Source organism: Polypterus senegalus, chromosome 2 (genome assembly GCF_016835505.1).
Source record: "Polypterus senegalus isolate Bchr_013 chromosome 2, ASM1683550v1, whole genome shotgun sequence".
Classification (NCBI taxonomy): domain Eukaryota; kingdom Metazoa; phylum Chordata; class Cladistia; order Polypteriformes; family Polypteridae; genus Polypterus; species Polypterus senegalus.
Genome location: NC_053155.1, coordinates 87056888 through 87076026, shown reverse-complemented (window position 1 = coordinate 87076026; position 19139 = coordinate 87056888). Strand labels below are relative to the sequence as shown.

General features: G+C 36.9%; 1 protein-coding gene across 1 annotated transcript in view; it reads left to right on the top strand.

Moving 5' to 3' along the window:
- The window catches only part of LOC120523127 (interferon-induced GTP-binding protein Mx-like), a 49481-nt gene that overhangs the window by 10586 nt on the left and 19756 nt on the right, over window positions 1-19139 (top strand). Inside the window, exons 3-10 of the mRNA XM_039744123.1 lie at window positions 450-639; window positions 3756-3893; window positions 4728-4882; window positions 5682-5820; window positions 9083-9281; window positions 9788-9866; window positions 13328-13450; window positions 17259-17400. Coding sequence (XP_039600057.1) covers window positions 450-639; window positions 3756-3893; window positions 4728-4882; window positions 5682-5820; window positions 9083-9281; window positions 9788-9866; window positions 13328-13450; window positions 17259-17400 — 1165 coding nt within the window. The remainder of the gene's footprint in view (window positions 1-449; window positions 640-3755; window positions 3894-4727; window positions 4883-5681; window positions 5821-9082; window positions 9282-9787; window positions 9867-13327; window positions 13451-17258; window positions 17401-19139) is intronic.

The following is a 19139-nucleotide window of genomic DNA, read 5'->3' as shown; positions in this document are numbered from 1 at the left end:
TAGAATCAGCAATCCACCTAACCTGCATGTCTTTGGATGGAAACCCACACAGACACGGGGAGAACATGCAAACTCCATGCAGGGAGGACCTGGGAAGTGAACTCCTTACTGTGAAACAGCAGCGCTACCACTGCGCCACTGTGCCGCCCATGTGCTTATCTAGTTTTTTGCAATTTTTATCATCAGTGTTAGCATTTTACTTGTTTGATTTGACTTGTTTTTATTTAAAGTGTTCATGTATGCATAGATGATTTTTTTCATTTCTTTTCAAGAATCTTTACAAATGCAGACTATGTTTAAAATCAAAGAAATAAGTGCCTTTGTTCATAATCATCATTTGTCTTATCTGAAAGTGAATGGAAGATATTGTTGTTTCTATGCAGTTGAATGTTTTAAGCTGTAGCCTCCCTTACAGCTACATAACGAATCTCTAAATGCATGTTATACAGGTAAATGGCACCTTGTACTGCCATTATGAACAAAAAGTGCGCCCCTACATTGATCTTATTGACTCTCTGAGATCACTGGGTGTGGACCAGGATCTGCCTCTACCATCTATTGCTGTGATAGGAGACCAAAGTTCTGGGAAAAGTTCAGTTCTTGAGGCCCTGTCTGGTGTGTCGTTACCTCGAGGATCTGGTAAGAGAACAGTTCTGTTACTATGTAAACATTATTTAGCAGATAATATTTCAGTTTGGGACCAATTTGGCAGCAAACATGTGTTAATAATTACATTTAAATTAACAGCAAAATGAAAAAAAATAAAATCGACTCACTGCACACTAAAGTTTGTGGCTTATTTTAAAATGGTATGGTAGATGCATTCTTGACTCTCAAAACAAGGTTGAGGCCTCAGCACTCGGCCATAACACAGACACTGAGCAAGTTACTTAACCTGTTTGTGCTCCACCTATAAAAAGCATGTAAACTGTGGTACCAAGTTCATGCATTTGTAAGTTGCCTCAGGATGTATTTAAAATACTAGGCTGACCCGCCTTTTAAGGCGACCGACTTTTAAGTTGACGACTTCTTAAGGCAATTCGATATGTAGATCAATTTGATATTTTATACAAACTCATTAATTTGGTTATATTGCATTTGAGCAGTATTACTTTAATACTCGTAGTTTCTGTTATTTTTGTGATGAAATTTAAACTTTTTTTCTATATTGAGGTTGCCCTTTTGAACCCCCCTTAAATTTACTATGTGGTGAGGCATTTGTACTTCATCAACATTAATTATTTCCAGAGACATAATTTTGTCTATTTTTCCAGCGCATCGCACACAAAAGCAAGGGAACGATGGGAGCACCAGAACTCAGCTCACATCATGTCGCTTCGTACTGCAAGCTGCAAGTAGTAAGTCTGTGGAATACCGCTATGCTTTCCACTCACGGGACGGAAGGACAATCCCGACCGCTTTTATATAGTAAGAAAGAAGAAGAAGATATCGTACAGTCTGGAGTAGAAAATAATCTTTTACCGGAAAAACGAAACTACAAATCCCATCGTGCATTGCAAAATGGACGGGGCATGTGTGAAACTCCGCGCCTGCGTATCACTCACGGGACGGAAGGACAATCCCGACTGCTTTTATATAGAAGGATAAGCTGTTTTAGTACAAATCTAAAATACAAGGGATGTTCAAAAAGTTTCCACACTTTTTTAACTCTATTTATTAAGGGTTTCAAAAACCATCATACCAATTTTTTAATGCCCAATTACTACTCGTCCCGTCTCCACCGTTTCCAATAAAAATGTAAAAGTGCAGAAATTATTCCTCATATTATAGAGATCAGAAACATCTTTTCTAAATAAACCAGGCCGAAATCGTGCAGAGATAAATTTAACAGCCACAAATGATTCCCACACCACCATCCATTGCTTTGGATCACATTTCTAAGCCTGCTTTCAGCATCATAGTTGATTATACAATTTTTAAATTCTTACTATAATAAAAATTACAATAACTGCAATTATTATCTATGTAATATGGGAGGGAGAAGCAGAACTTCAGTAGCAGTGGTGTAGTGGTTAAGGCTTTTGCCCTCAGACCCTGAGGTACTGACAATGCTTGTGCTCCAATTGGAAAGCCCAAAGAAATGTAACTAAGCATATCATAAATGATGTAAGTCGCCTTGGATAAAGGCACTGCCAAATAAGTAAATGTAATGAATTGTAAGAACATCTAATGCCCACTATAAATAAATTCAGCCTCGGACACACAAAAAGGTTTGGGGCAGCCACCCATATATTATGCATGGCTGCAAAGATTTAAATCAGCACTGAAGTGCACAGTTCGCGTTCTCAGGTTAAACTGATTGTTTAAGACAAAATAGCGTCTTTACATACCTGGTCCCGGAAGTGATGTCATCTTGGATGCCGGGGCTGGAAGTGATGTTTCAAGTTGGCACTGGAACTGTAAGTGACATCTTTCAGGACGCCGGAACCGGAAGTGACGTCTTTGAAGAGAAATCAGGCCGGCTTTCCCGTATTTGGAAAGAACAGGGGAAGGTTCAGCGCACCCTGCCCCCCCTGGCCTGGCATGGAATTACCTTCTTTCGGTCCACTCAGCTTCCTCCTATTCGCACCTGTGTGACACCACTTAAAAACTTAGAATGACAAAGTAGCCATTTACAGTAACTAAATGTAACTAAATTGTTAGATATTCATTTTTTGCATTAAAATGACAAATTTAAGAATAGGCATATTTTGAAATGTCTCTTTTTTATATATGACTAGGGGGGCAAGCCCTCTGCCACCTTCGGCACCCAACCCCAAGATGCGGCCAGAATATTAGTAAAATCTGTAAATGTACAAAAGAAAAATTATTATGTATTGGAGTCAAAATCATGAAATTCTATAAATATATAAATGAAAAATTAATTATTATTTAAAGGAGTAAAAATCATGAAGTGAGATCAAATATTTACTCTTTTACTGATTGGAGTATTCCCGTTTAAACTGAGGTCCACTGTGCTTGATGAGTATTTGTAAGAGATTAAATAAACGATCCATTCGTTTTAACTGACATTCTTATAGATAATAAAACTTTTTTAAAAAAATAACTAATTTGAATAACAGGAAAAATCATGTGAAAACCTTTAGCTAGCTAAATCACCTAAATATAAATATTGGTGTTATGAATAGATAATTTTTTTTTTAATAGTGTGTTCCTGTGAAAGAAAGTTTACTTGATCAAAAAGAATGTAATTTATTGAATTAAATTATTAAAATAAATTATTGAAATAATAATGATTTATTGAAATTAAAAACCACAACTTTCTTGATATTAAAAACCACGACCTTCTTGATATTTTAGTTTATAATTTAAAAACGGAATAAGAATCTGAAATCTAACAACATCACATTAAAGTTTGATAAATTCTGAAAAGAATGATACCAAACTTATATATGTAGGTTTTAAAATATGACTGATTTAAAGTGTAACAAAAAACGCAACATAAAAAGTCTCATAAAATCGTTGTACTTTTAGGCTTAAGATATATAAAGTAGATTTATTCACAGATGTTAAGAACAAAATTAATTACCTCACTTTATTTCCACTGTTGTAGAATAGACTTAGTAATGCCCATTCCTAAATTGTTATAATTCTTAAAACTGAATATATCTTGCGCCAGCAGCATGCTTTCTAATTAGTGTTGTAGTTACGAAGAACGTTTGAACATTTTGTATACTGTGTTTTAACACACTGAGTATTTGCCTTGAAAATCTAATAAATGATTTCAATTTCAGGAATTGTAACACGATGTCCACTTGAATTGAAAATGAAGAAGATAAGAGCTGGAGAACCATGGAAAGGGAAACTTAAATACAGAGACATTGAAATGGATCTTGATGAACCTCATAGTGTAGAGCAAGAAATTGTAAAAGGCAAGCAAATTAAATATGAAGGTCTTTGTGAGTGGGAACCAGGGATTTTATTTTTTCTTTCTTTGAAAAATGCAATCTTAAGTGCTGAAACTAAACTTAGGGTGTCTAGTAAAGCAGAGCAGCCATGGACGTTATTAAGATTATCAACTGCGGTTATATTTACAGTATATCTAGAAAATGAAATGTCTACTTCAGTGAGATGTTTAGATGCTTTTAAAAACCCTAAACATAATCCTTATAGGTTTACGTTTTAGTTATTGTGGCAGGGGCATTTCATTGTATAACACAGGACATGGCATAAACTAACACCACCCTCACAGAATACAGTTACTGTTTAACAATGAAATTAGCAAATCACAACAAAACTTGTGATTAACTAGCCTTTTATGAGCTTCCTCTGTTGTGCAGATTTTTCAGTAGGTGAGGGTGCAGCTTGCCTGTTATTCCGTCAAACACAGCACATTTTCCTCTGTTCTGTACACTTCACGTTATTAGGGCCTTTCCTTCCTCAGACAAGAAGTCATCCACATTTAAGTTGATTGATTTTGCATTAGGAATGACCAAAGCCCAGTTTCCTCTAGTAACTCATTTACATTCCTACAGTTTGATTAACTGGCAACTCTAAATTGACTGCTATGCTTGAGGTTAAAATATCCTGCAATGTACTGTTGTTAGCTTGTGGTCACTGCTGTTAAGATCACTCCACGTATATAAGTTAGCTACTGCTGAATAATGCAGGTTTGGGAAAAGGAAGGATGGATTTATATTGTCAAAACACACAGTTTTTCAAACCTAAAGTCATGTTGAATATAAAATATATTGTTGTTCTTTCAGCTCAGAATATCATGGCTGGTACTGGATCGAGTATTAGTCCTGAACTAATAAGCTTACAAATTGAATCCAGTGAAGTACCTGATCTTACCCTCATTGACCTTCCAGGAATTGCAAGAGTGGCTGTTGGCAACCAACCCAAAGACATTGGTGAACGGGTAATGTTTAACCGAGGAATTTTGCTAATATGATGCAGTGCTTAGTAATGTTGTTAGAGTCCTGGGTTCAGATCCTGAGGCCAATTGCTATCTGTGTGGAGTCTGCATATTCTACACATGTCTACGTGGGTTTTTCTAGGCTCTTTGGTTTTCCTCCCATATCCCAAAGATGAACTGGCAATCTTAAATTAGTCTACATGATTCATTAGAACCTCAGAACAATCCAGACGAGAACAGGCCATTCAGCCCAACAAAGCTCACCAGTCTTATCCACGTAATTCTTCTAAAAAAACATCAAGTCTAGTTTTGAAAGTCCCTAATACACATATGTGAGTAGACCTTGATTTGGATTAGGTCCTGCTTTGTGATTACTGCAGTTGGGAAAACTTCTATCCGTCAATAACCTTGAACTGGATTAAACAGGTCCATCTTGGGGCCCACTCACACACAACTACAATCCCACCAGGGTTAACATGGAATCACCAGTTCACCTAACTTTCCTTTTTTGAGGATATGGGAGGAAATATATTAATGGATGCTGTCGCTAAAAGTACTCGTAAACTCCACTCAGACAAGAACTAAGCACAGGATTTAAACTCGGGATGCTGCATCACTGAAGTAGCCACGCTGACTGCTATAGTACAATGCTGGGAGTCAAGTAGACGAAAATAAAAGTCTGTTAATTCAGCAGGATTTACATGCTTATTACATTTCCAAGCAACAGCGTACGTTTTGTACTTGTGTCAGAAAATAAATTAAAAATTAAAATTAAATATTGATTTTACATATTTTCTTTCAGATTAAAGGTTTAATCCAGACATTCATAAAAAAACAAGAGACAATTAATCTGGTTGTTGTGCCCAGTAATGTTGATATAGCAACTACAGAGGCTTTAAAAATGGCAAAGGAATTTGATCCTTCTGGACAAAGGACACTGGGTAATACATTGTACTTAGACCACTATATTTTTAGTTAGTTGGAGAAGTGTTTTTTTTGTTATACTCTTTCTGTTCTATTATTTTTACTAGTTTATCTGTATTATTTACTGTTATTTGTAAATTTTGATATTGTCACCACAGTGGATACTAAGCAAAATAACGCCAAAGATAGTTGATTTTATTATGAAAAAGAAACCAGGTTAGAAAGGATTGAAACTTGAAATCTTAATTTGTGCTCTAGTTTATAAGTAATAGAAAGGTTCAGATAAGTAAGCAGTGTCTTGGCTATTTAAGGCTTTATATGTAAGAAGGATTTTTTTTTTAAATGGCTCTAAGCTAAACTTAAATGCAGCAGCATGTTGAATTACCTAAAAGATGCTTCAAAGTGTGATTTGACCAGCCAATGAATAATGCACTGCAGTAGTCAATATTACTAGAAATAAGTGCATGACTTCATTTTTCATTATCCTTCATTTAGAAAATATTTTAATTGCCCAACATTTTTAAGATGATTAAAAACATGTTTTAGATAAATAATGCCTAAGTTGCAGGTGAATTCAGTATAACTAACTGTTGTGTCTCAGGTTAAGTAATGCCATGCAGGGCAGCACTCACAACAAAAAAATTAATGGCAGTCTGGAGAAAAGTCCAATTGACAACTGCTTTATATCAAACATGATCTTCAATATATGTAAGAACAGTTTGATGCAATCTAATTAACCCTGGATAGATGTGGTGCCCACTTGTGGCCAGTCTGCCGCTCGTGTTGTGTAGAGAGGGCGGCTGAACGCACCCCAAGGAGACACGGTCGCTCCTCCAAAACCCCCTCTTAAACGGTAATACAATGGGAAACAAATACAGCTGCAGGCTTGCTGCTGCTGTCGTGCCACGTGATCTGCATCTCACACGACACTTTGAACATTTAAAAGCTTGTACAGCACCTGTCCTACTCTTTGTCTTTTATTTCCTGCCCCAGGTGTGGTTAAATCTCTTGGCACAAAATCTTGTCTTGTGGGACGTGAGTTCTTGATATTTTTTAGTTTATAATTTAAAAACGGAATAAGAATCTGAAAATCTAACAACATCACATTGAAGTCTGATAAATCCTAAAAAAAATGATACCAAACATGTATATGTAAGTTTTAAAATAAGCCTGATTTAAAACATGACATAAAAAGTCACATAAAATCGTTGCACAAAATCGCTGCACTTTTATGCTTTGGATTTTATATACAGTATGTAGAGTAGATATGGTCTGGTGTACATCTGGAACGAACAACCTTTTACTGCCGAAATGAAAGTCCATTTTGAAACAGGCAAAAACAGAAAGAAGTCATATCCAAAACTAGTCTTTATACTAACTGAATTAAAACATGACAGAATATTGCTATGGTCTGTATCATACATCTAATAAATACCACTTCTATTTTTTCTGTATTCAGAGACATCGGTCTTTTTCTTTAACCCACTGATGCAATTAATTAAGGACAGCATCAGAAAAATGTCATTTGGTCTTAAAAAAAAGGTATAACTGGGCATCATTTACATACTACTGAAAATTAATTTTAGGTTTTCTAATGATAATGGCATCAGGGAGTAGCAAATCAATTTTACTGTATATTGCTTGATTTTTCTTCTTCTTCTTCTTTCGGCTGCTCCCGTTAGGGGTTGCCACAGCGGATCATCTGTCCACATATGGATTTGGCAAAATTTTACACTTTTAATAGATAAAATTTGCTTAGTTATAATAAATAATAATAATAATTCATTACATTTATATAGCGCTTTTCTCAGTACTCAAAGCGCTATCCACACAGGGAGGAACCGGGAAGTGAACCCACAATCTTCCACAGTCTCCTTGCTGCAAATAAATTTGTATTTGTTTAAACACAATTTTAACATAATATTAAGAATACAGCCATAATAAGACATTCCTCCTAGAACTTGAATAAATTACAACTTCAATTGAGGTATGCTATTTCAGATGATGCAACACCCTCATATTTGTAATATATTTAAGGGCACTTTGTAAAGAAACCCCAGCATTACTGCTGTCCAGCACATGATTATGGCGACACTCTTATGTTCACTGATTTGAAGGTGTTCAGAGGAAATTGACTGAGTTCTGCACATTCTTTAAAGCAGTTTCCCCTTCCTCTCTTAGAGTGGAGCAAAACACTCAGGAAGAAAGCAGGAGAGACAAATCAAAGTTGAGAAAGAGAGAAGAATTCATAACCAAAGATGTCTTTAACAATAATAATACCAGGATTTATTTCTTTTTGATTTAGACGCACATGGACAGATAGAAAACATACAATACTGACTTTTATACCATTGCAGTAGTGATGACAAGCATCACACACTCTCAATTGTCTTACCAAGCAACAAACTGGCAAACCTTCCTCACAAACAGTAAAAATGGGCCATAATTTAAAAAACGATGCTGCGGGGAGGCATATTTACAAAATAAAATCTTTAAAAATGTCCCAAATCAAAAAAAAAAAAACCACAACACGGCCAGTTAAATCAATCCATCCATCCATTATCCAACCTGCTATATCCTAACTACAGGGTCACAGGGGTCTGCTGGAGCCAATTCCAGCCAACACAGGGCGCAAGGCAGGAAACAAACCCTGGGCAGGGCGCCAGCCCACTGAAGCCAGTTAAATCTTTGACCTCTAAAAATCCCCCAAATTACTGTATATTTTGAGGTCAAGAAAAAAAATGAAAAATTTAAAACAAATTCCACAAGAATATACCTAAATCTTAATACATGAGGCCTGAAAGTGCATACAAAAGTTAAATTATCTGCCCAATTGCAGTTTTTATGAAGAAGTTATCATATTTCTGTTAAACAAAAAAAAAAATCTACAGCAGTAATATTGGGTTTCTTGTCTGAAATGTAAAATTACATAAAAATCAAGCTTTCTTATTGATATCAGTAATATAATTGAATTTAGGAAATAGTCACTGCAACTGACTTAAAATTGACTTAAAGCAGCATCTCCACTGTCCAGTTGGCCAACTAAGGCTGAAAAACCACAGAAAGGCACGGAAAACCCAATTAGTTAAATCCAGAGATGCTGGCAGATCAAAAATCCAGAAAGTGTAGCAGCGTAAGGTCAAGGGCCGTCTCACTGTCACAATAAACTTAAAAAATGGTAACCACTGCAAACAGAAAACAATTATTTTTGTAATGTAAATGATAATTATCACATTGGAGAGCAATACATATTAATACTGGCATATTGTTTTTTAAAAGGCATCTTGACCAAACCAGATTTGATTGACAAGGGAAATGAAGAAAATATAGTGGATATCGTTCGCAATCATGTTATTGAGCTGAAGAAGGGATACATGATTGTGAAGTGTCGCGGACAACAAGATATTAAAAAAAAACTTTCCCTGGAAGAGGCAATCCAAAATGAAAGGGTCTTTTTTGAACAGCATTCACATTTTAGGTATTCCATTATTTTGCGGATATTGATTTTTTTACTCCATTAGCACCCAAACATGAGATGGTTAAGTAGTTTACTTTGTTATATGGTGATTTGATAATTGCTTAACTGCTTAATAATGTAAAAGTCTTAGTATTTCGTGTCTGTTTAAAGAAGTTAAATCCTTAATTAAATTTTTTTTGTATATCTTTTATGTATAAGCAGATTGACGTTGCATTTTATTCCCTACTTTACATTTACTTAGCCATAGACTAAACTGACTTACAAGAAATTGCCATTTTAGCTATAACTTAACTGTGACAAGGTCCTTATAACAAAGCAAATGTATAGAGCAAGATGTGCAAGACACAATATGCATTGTATTTACGCCAGCCAATATTATCTCACTGTGTGTAGCATTCGCTAGAAATATTTTATAATCAATCTTTGTTTGAGTATCACTATTCAGTTAATGAGTAAATCAGTTAATGGAATAATTAGCTAAACTTGTTTTCCTTTATTTGCTTTAGCTCTCTTCTTGATGATATGAAAGCGACAATTCCACTTTTGGCTGAAAAGTTAACAAATGAGTTGGTGGAACACATTTCTGTAAGTGCCCCCTTATGCCCTCGTGTGTATCTGACTGATGTCTTGAAGCATTCAATGCAGTTTAACTGATCATACTTCTGTTTTTATCATTAGCCACTTACTCCTTAACTTTCATCATAAGGAGCAGTAAGTATGTGTGCTAATGAACAATATCTAAATTGATAACAATATTTATTACAATCATACAGTATTTAAGGAAAGAATTTAAATATCATTATAGCTGATGTCAGTATTTCCTGTTATACCTAGAAGGTCTTCTGGTAAAATTAAACATTCGTTTTTATTGATATTGTTCAATCAGTCTAGCTATGTAAAATTGAAATATTTTTGTGTTGCTATTTAAAAAGGGTAAAAATCAGTAATATGTGGTTTAATACGATATGGCAAAATTATTGTTTGTTTTTATTAATGCTTATTTTGTGCATTTTCGACTATAATGCGTTAGCTGATCTTAATATTTGCATTATGTACCCTGCTTGTTGGAAAAGTTATGTTTTTTCTTGCTACTCTGTGGTATTCAAAACACATACATGATTATGGTGTTTAAAAATTTTCACGTGCATAGAAAAAATCTACATTTATGTGACTATTACACCTACTATAGGAATATTTTGGAGTAATGTGTAAATATGATGCTTACGTGTATGATGCTAAAGGAGCCAGCAGGCTGATCTGCTTACAGAATGGGTGGAATTAGCTAACTGGATGGACAGCAGTCTTTCTAGGGCCCCAGTTTCTACCCTGCTTTCTAGAAAAATCTTTTCAAGGGTTAAGTCACAGTGCAGTAACACTGCTGGTGTTTGAAATACAAAAACACAACAAGTAGAGGAAGACTCAGAAAAATGAGATTGGGAGGACTAAGAGTTCTTGAGCAATAAATAATGGATCTGCAAAGTGAGAAGAGCTGTGACTTGTCTGGTTTGCATTTGTTATTTCTGAGGTGTTCCCCATGGCCTTAGCAGCCTGGAATTTCATTTAGGTGCTTCAGGGTTATCCGCTTTTGGCAAAGTAATAATATGTCCATTGACTGAAAGTTCAAAAATGGAACAGCCCTGTACCTTTGCGTTTTGGCACCACCATCTCACTTGTAACAGTACAGTAAACTGGAAAATGGATCAAGTTTAAAAATTTTAGTCCATGTTATATATATTATGATATAGATGTTTTTCATCTGTATCATATAACATGTAATACAGAGTTCCTTTGTGGACCAGCTTGGCCTTTAACATAACGTTCAAAAGAATTTAAAAGTACAAAAAATGTACACATGTGGAATTATATGACAGTAACTAGATAAAACCACAAAATAAAATTTTAATACCTCCTCTAGGTGTTTCACTGTGTAGTGGGTGCAGCAACGTGCTATCAACGCATACTCCCAACCTGTCTCTCTCTATCTGGACCTAACTAACCTTGAAATACAGTAAGTCAGCCATGTCTGACCCAACAGTAACTTGTTCACTTGCCAGCCACAAAAGCAGCAACCAGCCAAGCCTTTCTTTTCACCAGTCATTCTCTCTGACAAAAACTTGAAACAACTGGACCTTACTAATAAGAAAAGCCCCTGCTCACCTCGTGACTTGTCTTTGGAAAACATCTTGTATCACCCCAGTCCCAAAGGTATCACGTCCTAGTGAGCTGAATGACTTCCGGCCTGTCGCTCTGACGTCACAAGTGATGAAGACCATGGAGCGGCTGCTGCTTCACCACCTGAGGCCACGGGTCCCCCACGCCCTCGACCCTCTGCAGTTTGCATACCAGGAGAAGGTGGGAGCAGAGGATGCCATCATCTATATGCCACAACGATCCCTCTCCCACTTGGACAGAGGCAGTGGTGCTGTAAGAATTATGTTTCTGGATATCTCTAGCGCCTTCAACACCATCCAACCTCTGCTACTTAGGGACAAGCTGACAGAGATGGGAGTAAACTCACACCTGGTGGCATGGATTGTGGACTATCTTACAGACAGACCTCAGTATGTGCGTCTTGGGAACTGCAGGTCTGACATTGTGGTCAGCAACACAAGAGCGCCGCAGGAGACTGTACTTTCTCCGGTCCTGTTCAGCCCCAAATACTTCCAATACGATTCGGAGTCCTGCCACATGCAAACGTTCGCTGATGACACTGCTATTGTGGGCTGAATCAGGATAGGGCATCTACAGTATCTATCTATCTTTAAATAGCACCAGGATCAGAACGAGGAGGGTTTGGGAGATGGAGCAGAAGTGTAAAAATAATTAAAAGAATAAAATAAAAGATGCAACAACATAGAAGATGCATTTTTTTATTTAGCAATAGAAAAGGATAGGAACATGCCCCCTTGCCATATACCATATTATATTAGCCTGGATGTTGACATAATAATTGGGATTACGCACTATATGGACATCCGGAGTTGGTGTTAGAAGTTATAGGAGGATGGAGCTTAGAGAGCATTCCTGACACCAGAAGGTCTTCCTTTAAGTGATTCCAGGAATTGGTTTAAAATTGGTTCTGGTTAACCATTAATTCCCAGAGAATTTGAATTCAGGAAGAAGGTTATTGGTTGGAGGTCAACTGATGAGTGAATTAGAGGCCAACGGTAGTGAAAAGGATACAGGAAGCTGGCTCATGGAGAGTCCACTGGTGGGTTTGCTCTAAGCAGGCCACAGATTAATTAGGGAAACATTCTGTGCATTCTATTGGTTAGCAAGTCGTTTTCAAGTCCTTTAATCAATGTGCTTTGTGCATAACCCAGCATCCTTAGTGCGCTTCAGTGTTATAGTAAAAAAAAAAACAATTTGTGCACCTTTTGATATGTTTGGCCTTGTCTTGGTTGAAGGACCACCGAGAGTGAACCCAACTGGTCACAGTAATCATGGAAAAAACTGAAACTGAATCATTAGCCTTGTTTTGGTTACTGGTTTTAGTGACCCAAGGTTTACTTAGCATAAATGTTTGTAGGTGTGAAAGAATATTTCCTAAAATGGATGGTGCTTGAAAAGCCTCTGCCTCTCCATGACCCTGTAATGAAGAAAATGAATTTAGAAAACAAACTAATGGATGTGTCATGGGTTGGGTTCCTTTCTAGATAATGGTCTTTTCTTCAAATATTGGAGGGATAAGCTGCAGATGCTTATATCCTACAAATGACAGCTTCATAAAATGGATTACTAGATGGGACTGAAAATTTTAAAATTCATCAAAAGTCCCTTTCCATGTACTTTTTAAAAGTACAGTAGTTGAATAAAAAGAATATAACACAGTCCACAATAACATATCACGGAGTGATGCTTAGAGAAATAAATGCATGGATGAGCACAATCAGGCCCAGGCTCAAACCATAAACAAGGGTACAGTAATATTAACATAAAAATCAGAGCAAAAACTAACACTGCTTTCAGATTTTAACCAAAGTAATAACTTAAAGTACATTCTATATTTGTTTCAATATGCATTTTAATTGAAATATTTTTTCAAGGAATCACTTCCTAGTCTTCAAAAAGAAATTGAAGTTAAACTTCAAGAGACAGCTGCAGAACTGAAAAAGCATGGCAAGCCAGTTCCAGAGGAAGATGAAGAGAAGCTCACTTTCCTAGTTGAAGTAAGTAGATTTTTTAAATGCAGAATTGTTTTATGTCATTTTTATTAAAGTGAATCAAAAAGTATTTTTTGAATGAATTTGATTGTATGCATTTTTCCACTTTGTCAAATTAAGGTTAAAATAGATGTGTAATGCCATGGAATCCTTTAGGTTTCCCAGATTTTCGACAAAGAGAAGGTAGTGATTAGTCATTTCAAAATCTATTAATTTAGAACAAATATCACTGATAACAAAGTGCAGAATCAAAACTGCAAACAGATGGAACTCTTGTAGGCCACTGTTATATTTTCTAAATGAATTTTGTACTTTCTCAAATTTAAATTTACTTGTTAGACAAATATTCTTATTTTATACTGTATATCACTTACTTGTGTTTAATTATCTGATTATCTAAGTGACATGTAAATCTCTCATACTCTTTAATCTGTTATTTAGCACAAGTCCACTATTCGCTTGTATAGAACTCTTGCTTACCAACCTATGTCACAGCATGAGTATCACGTTTTTGAACCGCCTTTTACTGTATGTCACATCTTCAAAAGCATTACAGTTTCTTATTGTTGTATTAATATAAATTCATGTTTGATTCCTTTTAAATGAACTGCTACATCACACAGTAAGTACAAGTACTGCAGAGAACCGTCCTACACCTCTTATTTCATACCCTAGTTTAATGCTGGACAGAAAACGTTTTACCAAATGTTCAGTGCAGTTCTGTGTCACCCAAACATGTTCCTGTATTTATAACAGTCAGCCTTCCCCATGACCTCCACACAGATAATGGACTTGCCCAATGCTAGAGGCACCATGGTCCAACTTTCTTGCAGATGTTAACAATTTTTACTCATGTTTAATTCTTCCTCACTCTGCTCCAGTTTAGTAGCAGTAATCAGTCCTGGTTTCTCTCGAAAATTTTTCAAACTTGTAATCTCTATTTCTAACCTAAGTTTCTTCTTAATTTTTCAACACAGAATTAACTTTGCTGTTTATTTCTCTTGCAGATACATGAAAAAACAGATTTGCTAGAATGTTATAATGTTAATATTTGTTTTAGATAAAAAAGACAACTGACTTTATTATTTTTAAATAAAATTAATAGAACATTAGAACACTCTAGATGAGAACAGGCCATTCAGCCCAACAAAGCTTGCCAGTCCTATGCACTTATTTCCTCCAAAGAAAAACTAAGCAGAGTTTTGAAAGTCCCTAACTCTTACTGTCTACCACACTACTTGGTAGCTTATTCCAAGTGTCTATCGTTCTTTGTGCAAAGAAAAACTTCCTAATGTTTGTGCGAAATTTACCCTTAACAAGTTTCCAACTGTGTCCCCGTGTTCTTGATGAACTCATTTTAAAATAAGTCTCGATCCACTGTACTAATTCCCTTCATAATTTTAAATACTTCAATCATGTCACCTCTTAATCTTCTTTTGCTTAAACTGTAAAGGCTCAGCTCTTTTAATCTTTCCTCATAATTCAACCCCTGTAGACCTGGAATCAGCCTAGTCGCTCTTCTCTGGACCTTTTCTAGTGCTGCTATGTCCTTTTTGTAGCCTGGAGACCAAAACTGCACACAGTACTCAAGATGAGGCCTCACCAGTGCATTATAAAGGTTGAGCATAACCTCCTTGGACTTGTACTCCACAGATCGTGCTATATAACCTAACATTCTGTTAGCCTTCTAAATGGCTTCTATACACTGTTGGGAAGTTGATAGCTTGGAGTCCACTATGACTCCTAAATCCTTCTCATAAGGTGTACTCTCGATTTTCCGACTGCCCATTGTGTATTCATCCCTAACATTTTTACTTCCTATGTGTAATACTTTACATTTACTGACATTAAACTCCACCTGCCACAAATCTGCCCAAGCCTGTATGCTATCCAAGTCCTTCTGTAAAGAAATAACGGATTACAAATTATCTGCTAATCCACCTATCTTGTTATCATATGCAAACTTAACCAGCTTGTTACTTATATTCCTATCTAAATCATTTATATATACTAAAAATAGCAGCAGCCCTAGCACTGACCCCTGTGGAATACCACTCTTAACATCGGCCAGTTCTGATGAGGTTCCTCGCACCATCACCCTCTGCTTCCTGTGTCTGAGCCAATTCTGCACCCATCTAAAAACATCACCCTGAACTCCCACTTCTTTTAACTTGATGCCCAACCTCTCATGTGGCACCTTATCAAATGCTTTCTGAAAGTCCAGATAAATAATATCATAAGCTCAACTTTGATCATATCCTTTTGTTGCCTCCTCATAGAATCCCAACATGTTAGTAAAACACGACCTCCCTCTTCTGAACCCATGCTGACTGTTCAGAATAACTCCTGTCCTTGCCATGTGTTGCTCAATCTTATCCTTAATAATTCCTTCCATTAATTTTTCTGTGATACATGTTAAGCTTACTGGCCTATAGTTGCTTGGATCTGCCCTGTCACCCTTTTTATATAATGGGATGATATTTGCCATTTTCCAGTCCTTTGGAATCTCTCCAGTGCGCAGTGACTTCCTAAAAATATGTATCAAATACAGGTGTTCCAGTGAAAATATTTTCTTCAGTGAAAGCTAATAAGAAATTTTTTCTCTTTCTTCACTTTACTAGTTTAATGGTCAGACTTGTATTCTATGCAGTTTACACAATTATAGCCATGTGGAGGTACGAACCAAGACCAGGAAGCTCTAGCTAAGTCCAGCTGGGGTACACCCCTATAAACACATCCAGCTTCCATTATAAAAAGAATTATTTTAGGGAGAATAATGTATAGAGATGGACTTAAGGCTGTCTCTGTAAAAATGTGTTTCAGCTTCCAACAAAACTTAAGACATGTTCAAGACCAAAGTCAAATTGTGTCCAGTGTAGGTATATATTTATTTAACAAAAACCATGACTAGAAAGGAAATTTAAAACATGTTAAATTTTGTACCAAAAGCAAATGTTGTTTAAATTCTAGCTGGCAGGCTTTGGAGAGGGTTTCTATATTTAGTTTTTAAAATTGTTTTCTTATAAAATCTTCTTATTCTTTATTCTTTATTTGTTATCTCTTTTAAAATCTACCTGGAAAGGGATCTCTTTTTGAACTTCCTTTCCCAAGGTTTCTTCCATTTGTCCCTACAAGGGTTTTTTTGGGGGTTTTTCCTTCTTAGAGACTCAAGGCTTTGGGGTGGGGATGCATCGCAGCACTTCTTGTGTGATTTTGGGTTATACAAAAATAAATCATAATTGTATTGTATTGTATTATTTTATTCTGATTATAGAGGTACAAATGCAGTATTTTCAATAGAACATTCAGAGTCACACCAAGTAAATGTGAAAATGGAGAAAGGGAGGAATATGTCATCTGCAGCAGGTCATGGCAAATTAGCAATGACTATGAGTTTGCCAAGCATAAATTCTCAAGAACATTTTGAAAAGTAATTTATGTATTAGTGTTAGAAAACTAATTTATGTATTATTTTTTGAAAACTAATATTGCATCAAATAAATGTTGGGTCTCAAGATAGTAATTTGACATTAAAATACCTGTAAATGGTGAAATGCAATATCAACTTGAAAAGTTTCTCTCTGAAGTCTTTTCTATAAAATTTGGTTTCATGGCACAATATATGATATGTGATAAGTATTAATGTCATATCTGTAGTGGAACAGGTATGGGAGCCATTAAACATGAAAATGGTGTAGAAAGATGTGTGCTTGGCTCACTAATTACAGATCACTTTAAGAAAATTACAATTATGATGCAGATCACACAATTACGGGTTTACTTTTCTGAAAATGTATTCCCTTTTGCTTTCCAGAAGCTCCAAAGCTATTATGATATCATTTCAAGTATAATCAAAGGGGAAGAAATGTGTCAAGACCAAGAAAGCAAAATTTTCAATCAAGTGCGAGAGAAGTTTGAAGACTGGAAAAGCCATTTGGATTTAATCTCTTTAAACTGTGAGCAAAATTAACAACAAATATTGAATATGTTTAATTTTTAAATAATACAGTGTGGAAATGCTCCAACCCGACACACACAGGCAGACACAGATCGTCTTAAAACACACACGTTTAATTGAAACCCCTATTTACAAACCCAACCCTCAGTGCGGTAATCACCAACACACAGTCCTTTAGACTTCCTTCATCTACCTCCTGGATCCCTTCTCCCGGAGACTGCTGCTTTCTTCCAGCCACTCCTTCCGGCATGCCAACCCTTTCAACGATGGGCTTTTTGGGAATGCCCGCTGTCTTCTGGCTGCGCCTGGCTGTCTTCTTTCCCATTAGGGAGAATGGTGAGACATCTGGATGTTTAGCGACGAGCAGGGCAAACACACGCATTTTATTGCAACCCCTATTTACAAACTCAACCCCCGGTTCAGTAATCACCAACACACAGTCCTTTAGACTTCATTCTTCTTCTTATTCTTCTTCTCTCTGTTGCCTCCCACTCCTCCCAGGAAAGCTCTGTCCACTTCTACCTGATTCTGGTTTTCTTGCTGGAGTGAGGCGGCCTCTTTTATACCTCCCCCGGATGTGCTCCAGGTGCTTCCTGATCTTATCCCAGCAGCACTTCCTGGTGTGGCGGAAATGCTGCTCTTGCACCCAGAAGCACTCCGGGGCGTACCTGGAATCTTCTGCCGGCAGTACTTCCTGGTGTGGCCAAAGTGCTGCCTTCCAGGGCTCCATAAGTTTCCGGGCGCCCCCTGGTGGTGACCACGGGCCCCAACTAGGATGAGCTTCCAAGCTCTGCTCCCATGGCCCCCACGCAGAACAGGCCAGCTGCCCTCTCGTGGCCCGGGGAAGGTATTGCTCCTCTCCCGGACCCTCCAAGCGACTCGGCTCTGCCACAACAGTCACTCAGTCAGTAAGTCATTTTCTAACCCGCTATATCCTAACACAGTTTAATGGGGGTCTGCTGGAGCCATTCCCAGCCAGCACAGGATGCAAGGCAGGAACAAACCCTGGGCAGGGCGCCAGCCCACCGCAGGACACACACACACACCCACACACCAAGCACACACTACGGACAATTTAGGATCCCCAATGCATCTAACCTGCATGTCTTTGGATTGTGGGAGGAAACCGGAGCAACGGGAGGAAACCCACACGGGGAGAAAATACAGACTCCACGCAGGGAGAACACGGGAAGCAAACCCAGGTCTCATTACTGCAGCGTTAAATAATACAAGCAAAACATTAATTTGAAATGAAGTACAATGCGAAATTTTAGTTTTTAATTAGATATTCTTCTCCAGACTTTAGAATAATTTTTGTCGAAAAATTTAAGGTTACCAATCTGAAAGATTGAAAATTTGAAAGAAAGAGAGGAAGAGACCTTAAGAAGTATCTTAGATGTCTAGTTGATACTAATCAGTCCAAATGGAAAAACTCATTGCTTCTAGCAGAACTGTCCAGAAATGCCATGAAAACCACAGCTGCAGGGATGTCACCTTTTAAACGTTCATGCAGTTATAAGCCAATTTTATTTGTAATAGATTTGACTACCTAATTAGTGTCCAGTTTAACTGACTTGACTACCCAAAGAATCTCTCGCCCAAATGGGTAGCAGTACTATCGATGTTTGGAATCCTCTGCTAAAAACAGGGCAGATATGGCAGATGTTTTCTAGTTGTTCTTTTTATTTCCTGCTCAATAGACTCCTGGGTAATTTTTAGACAATGTTATTTTTAGCA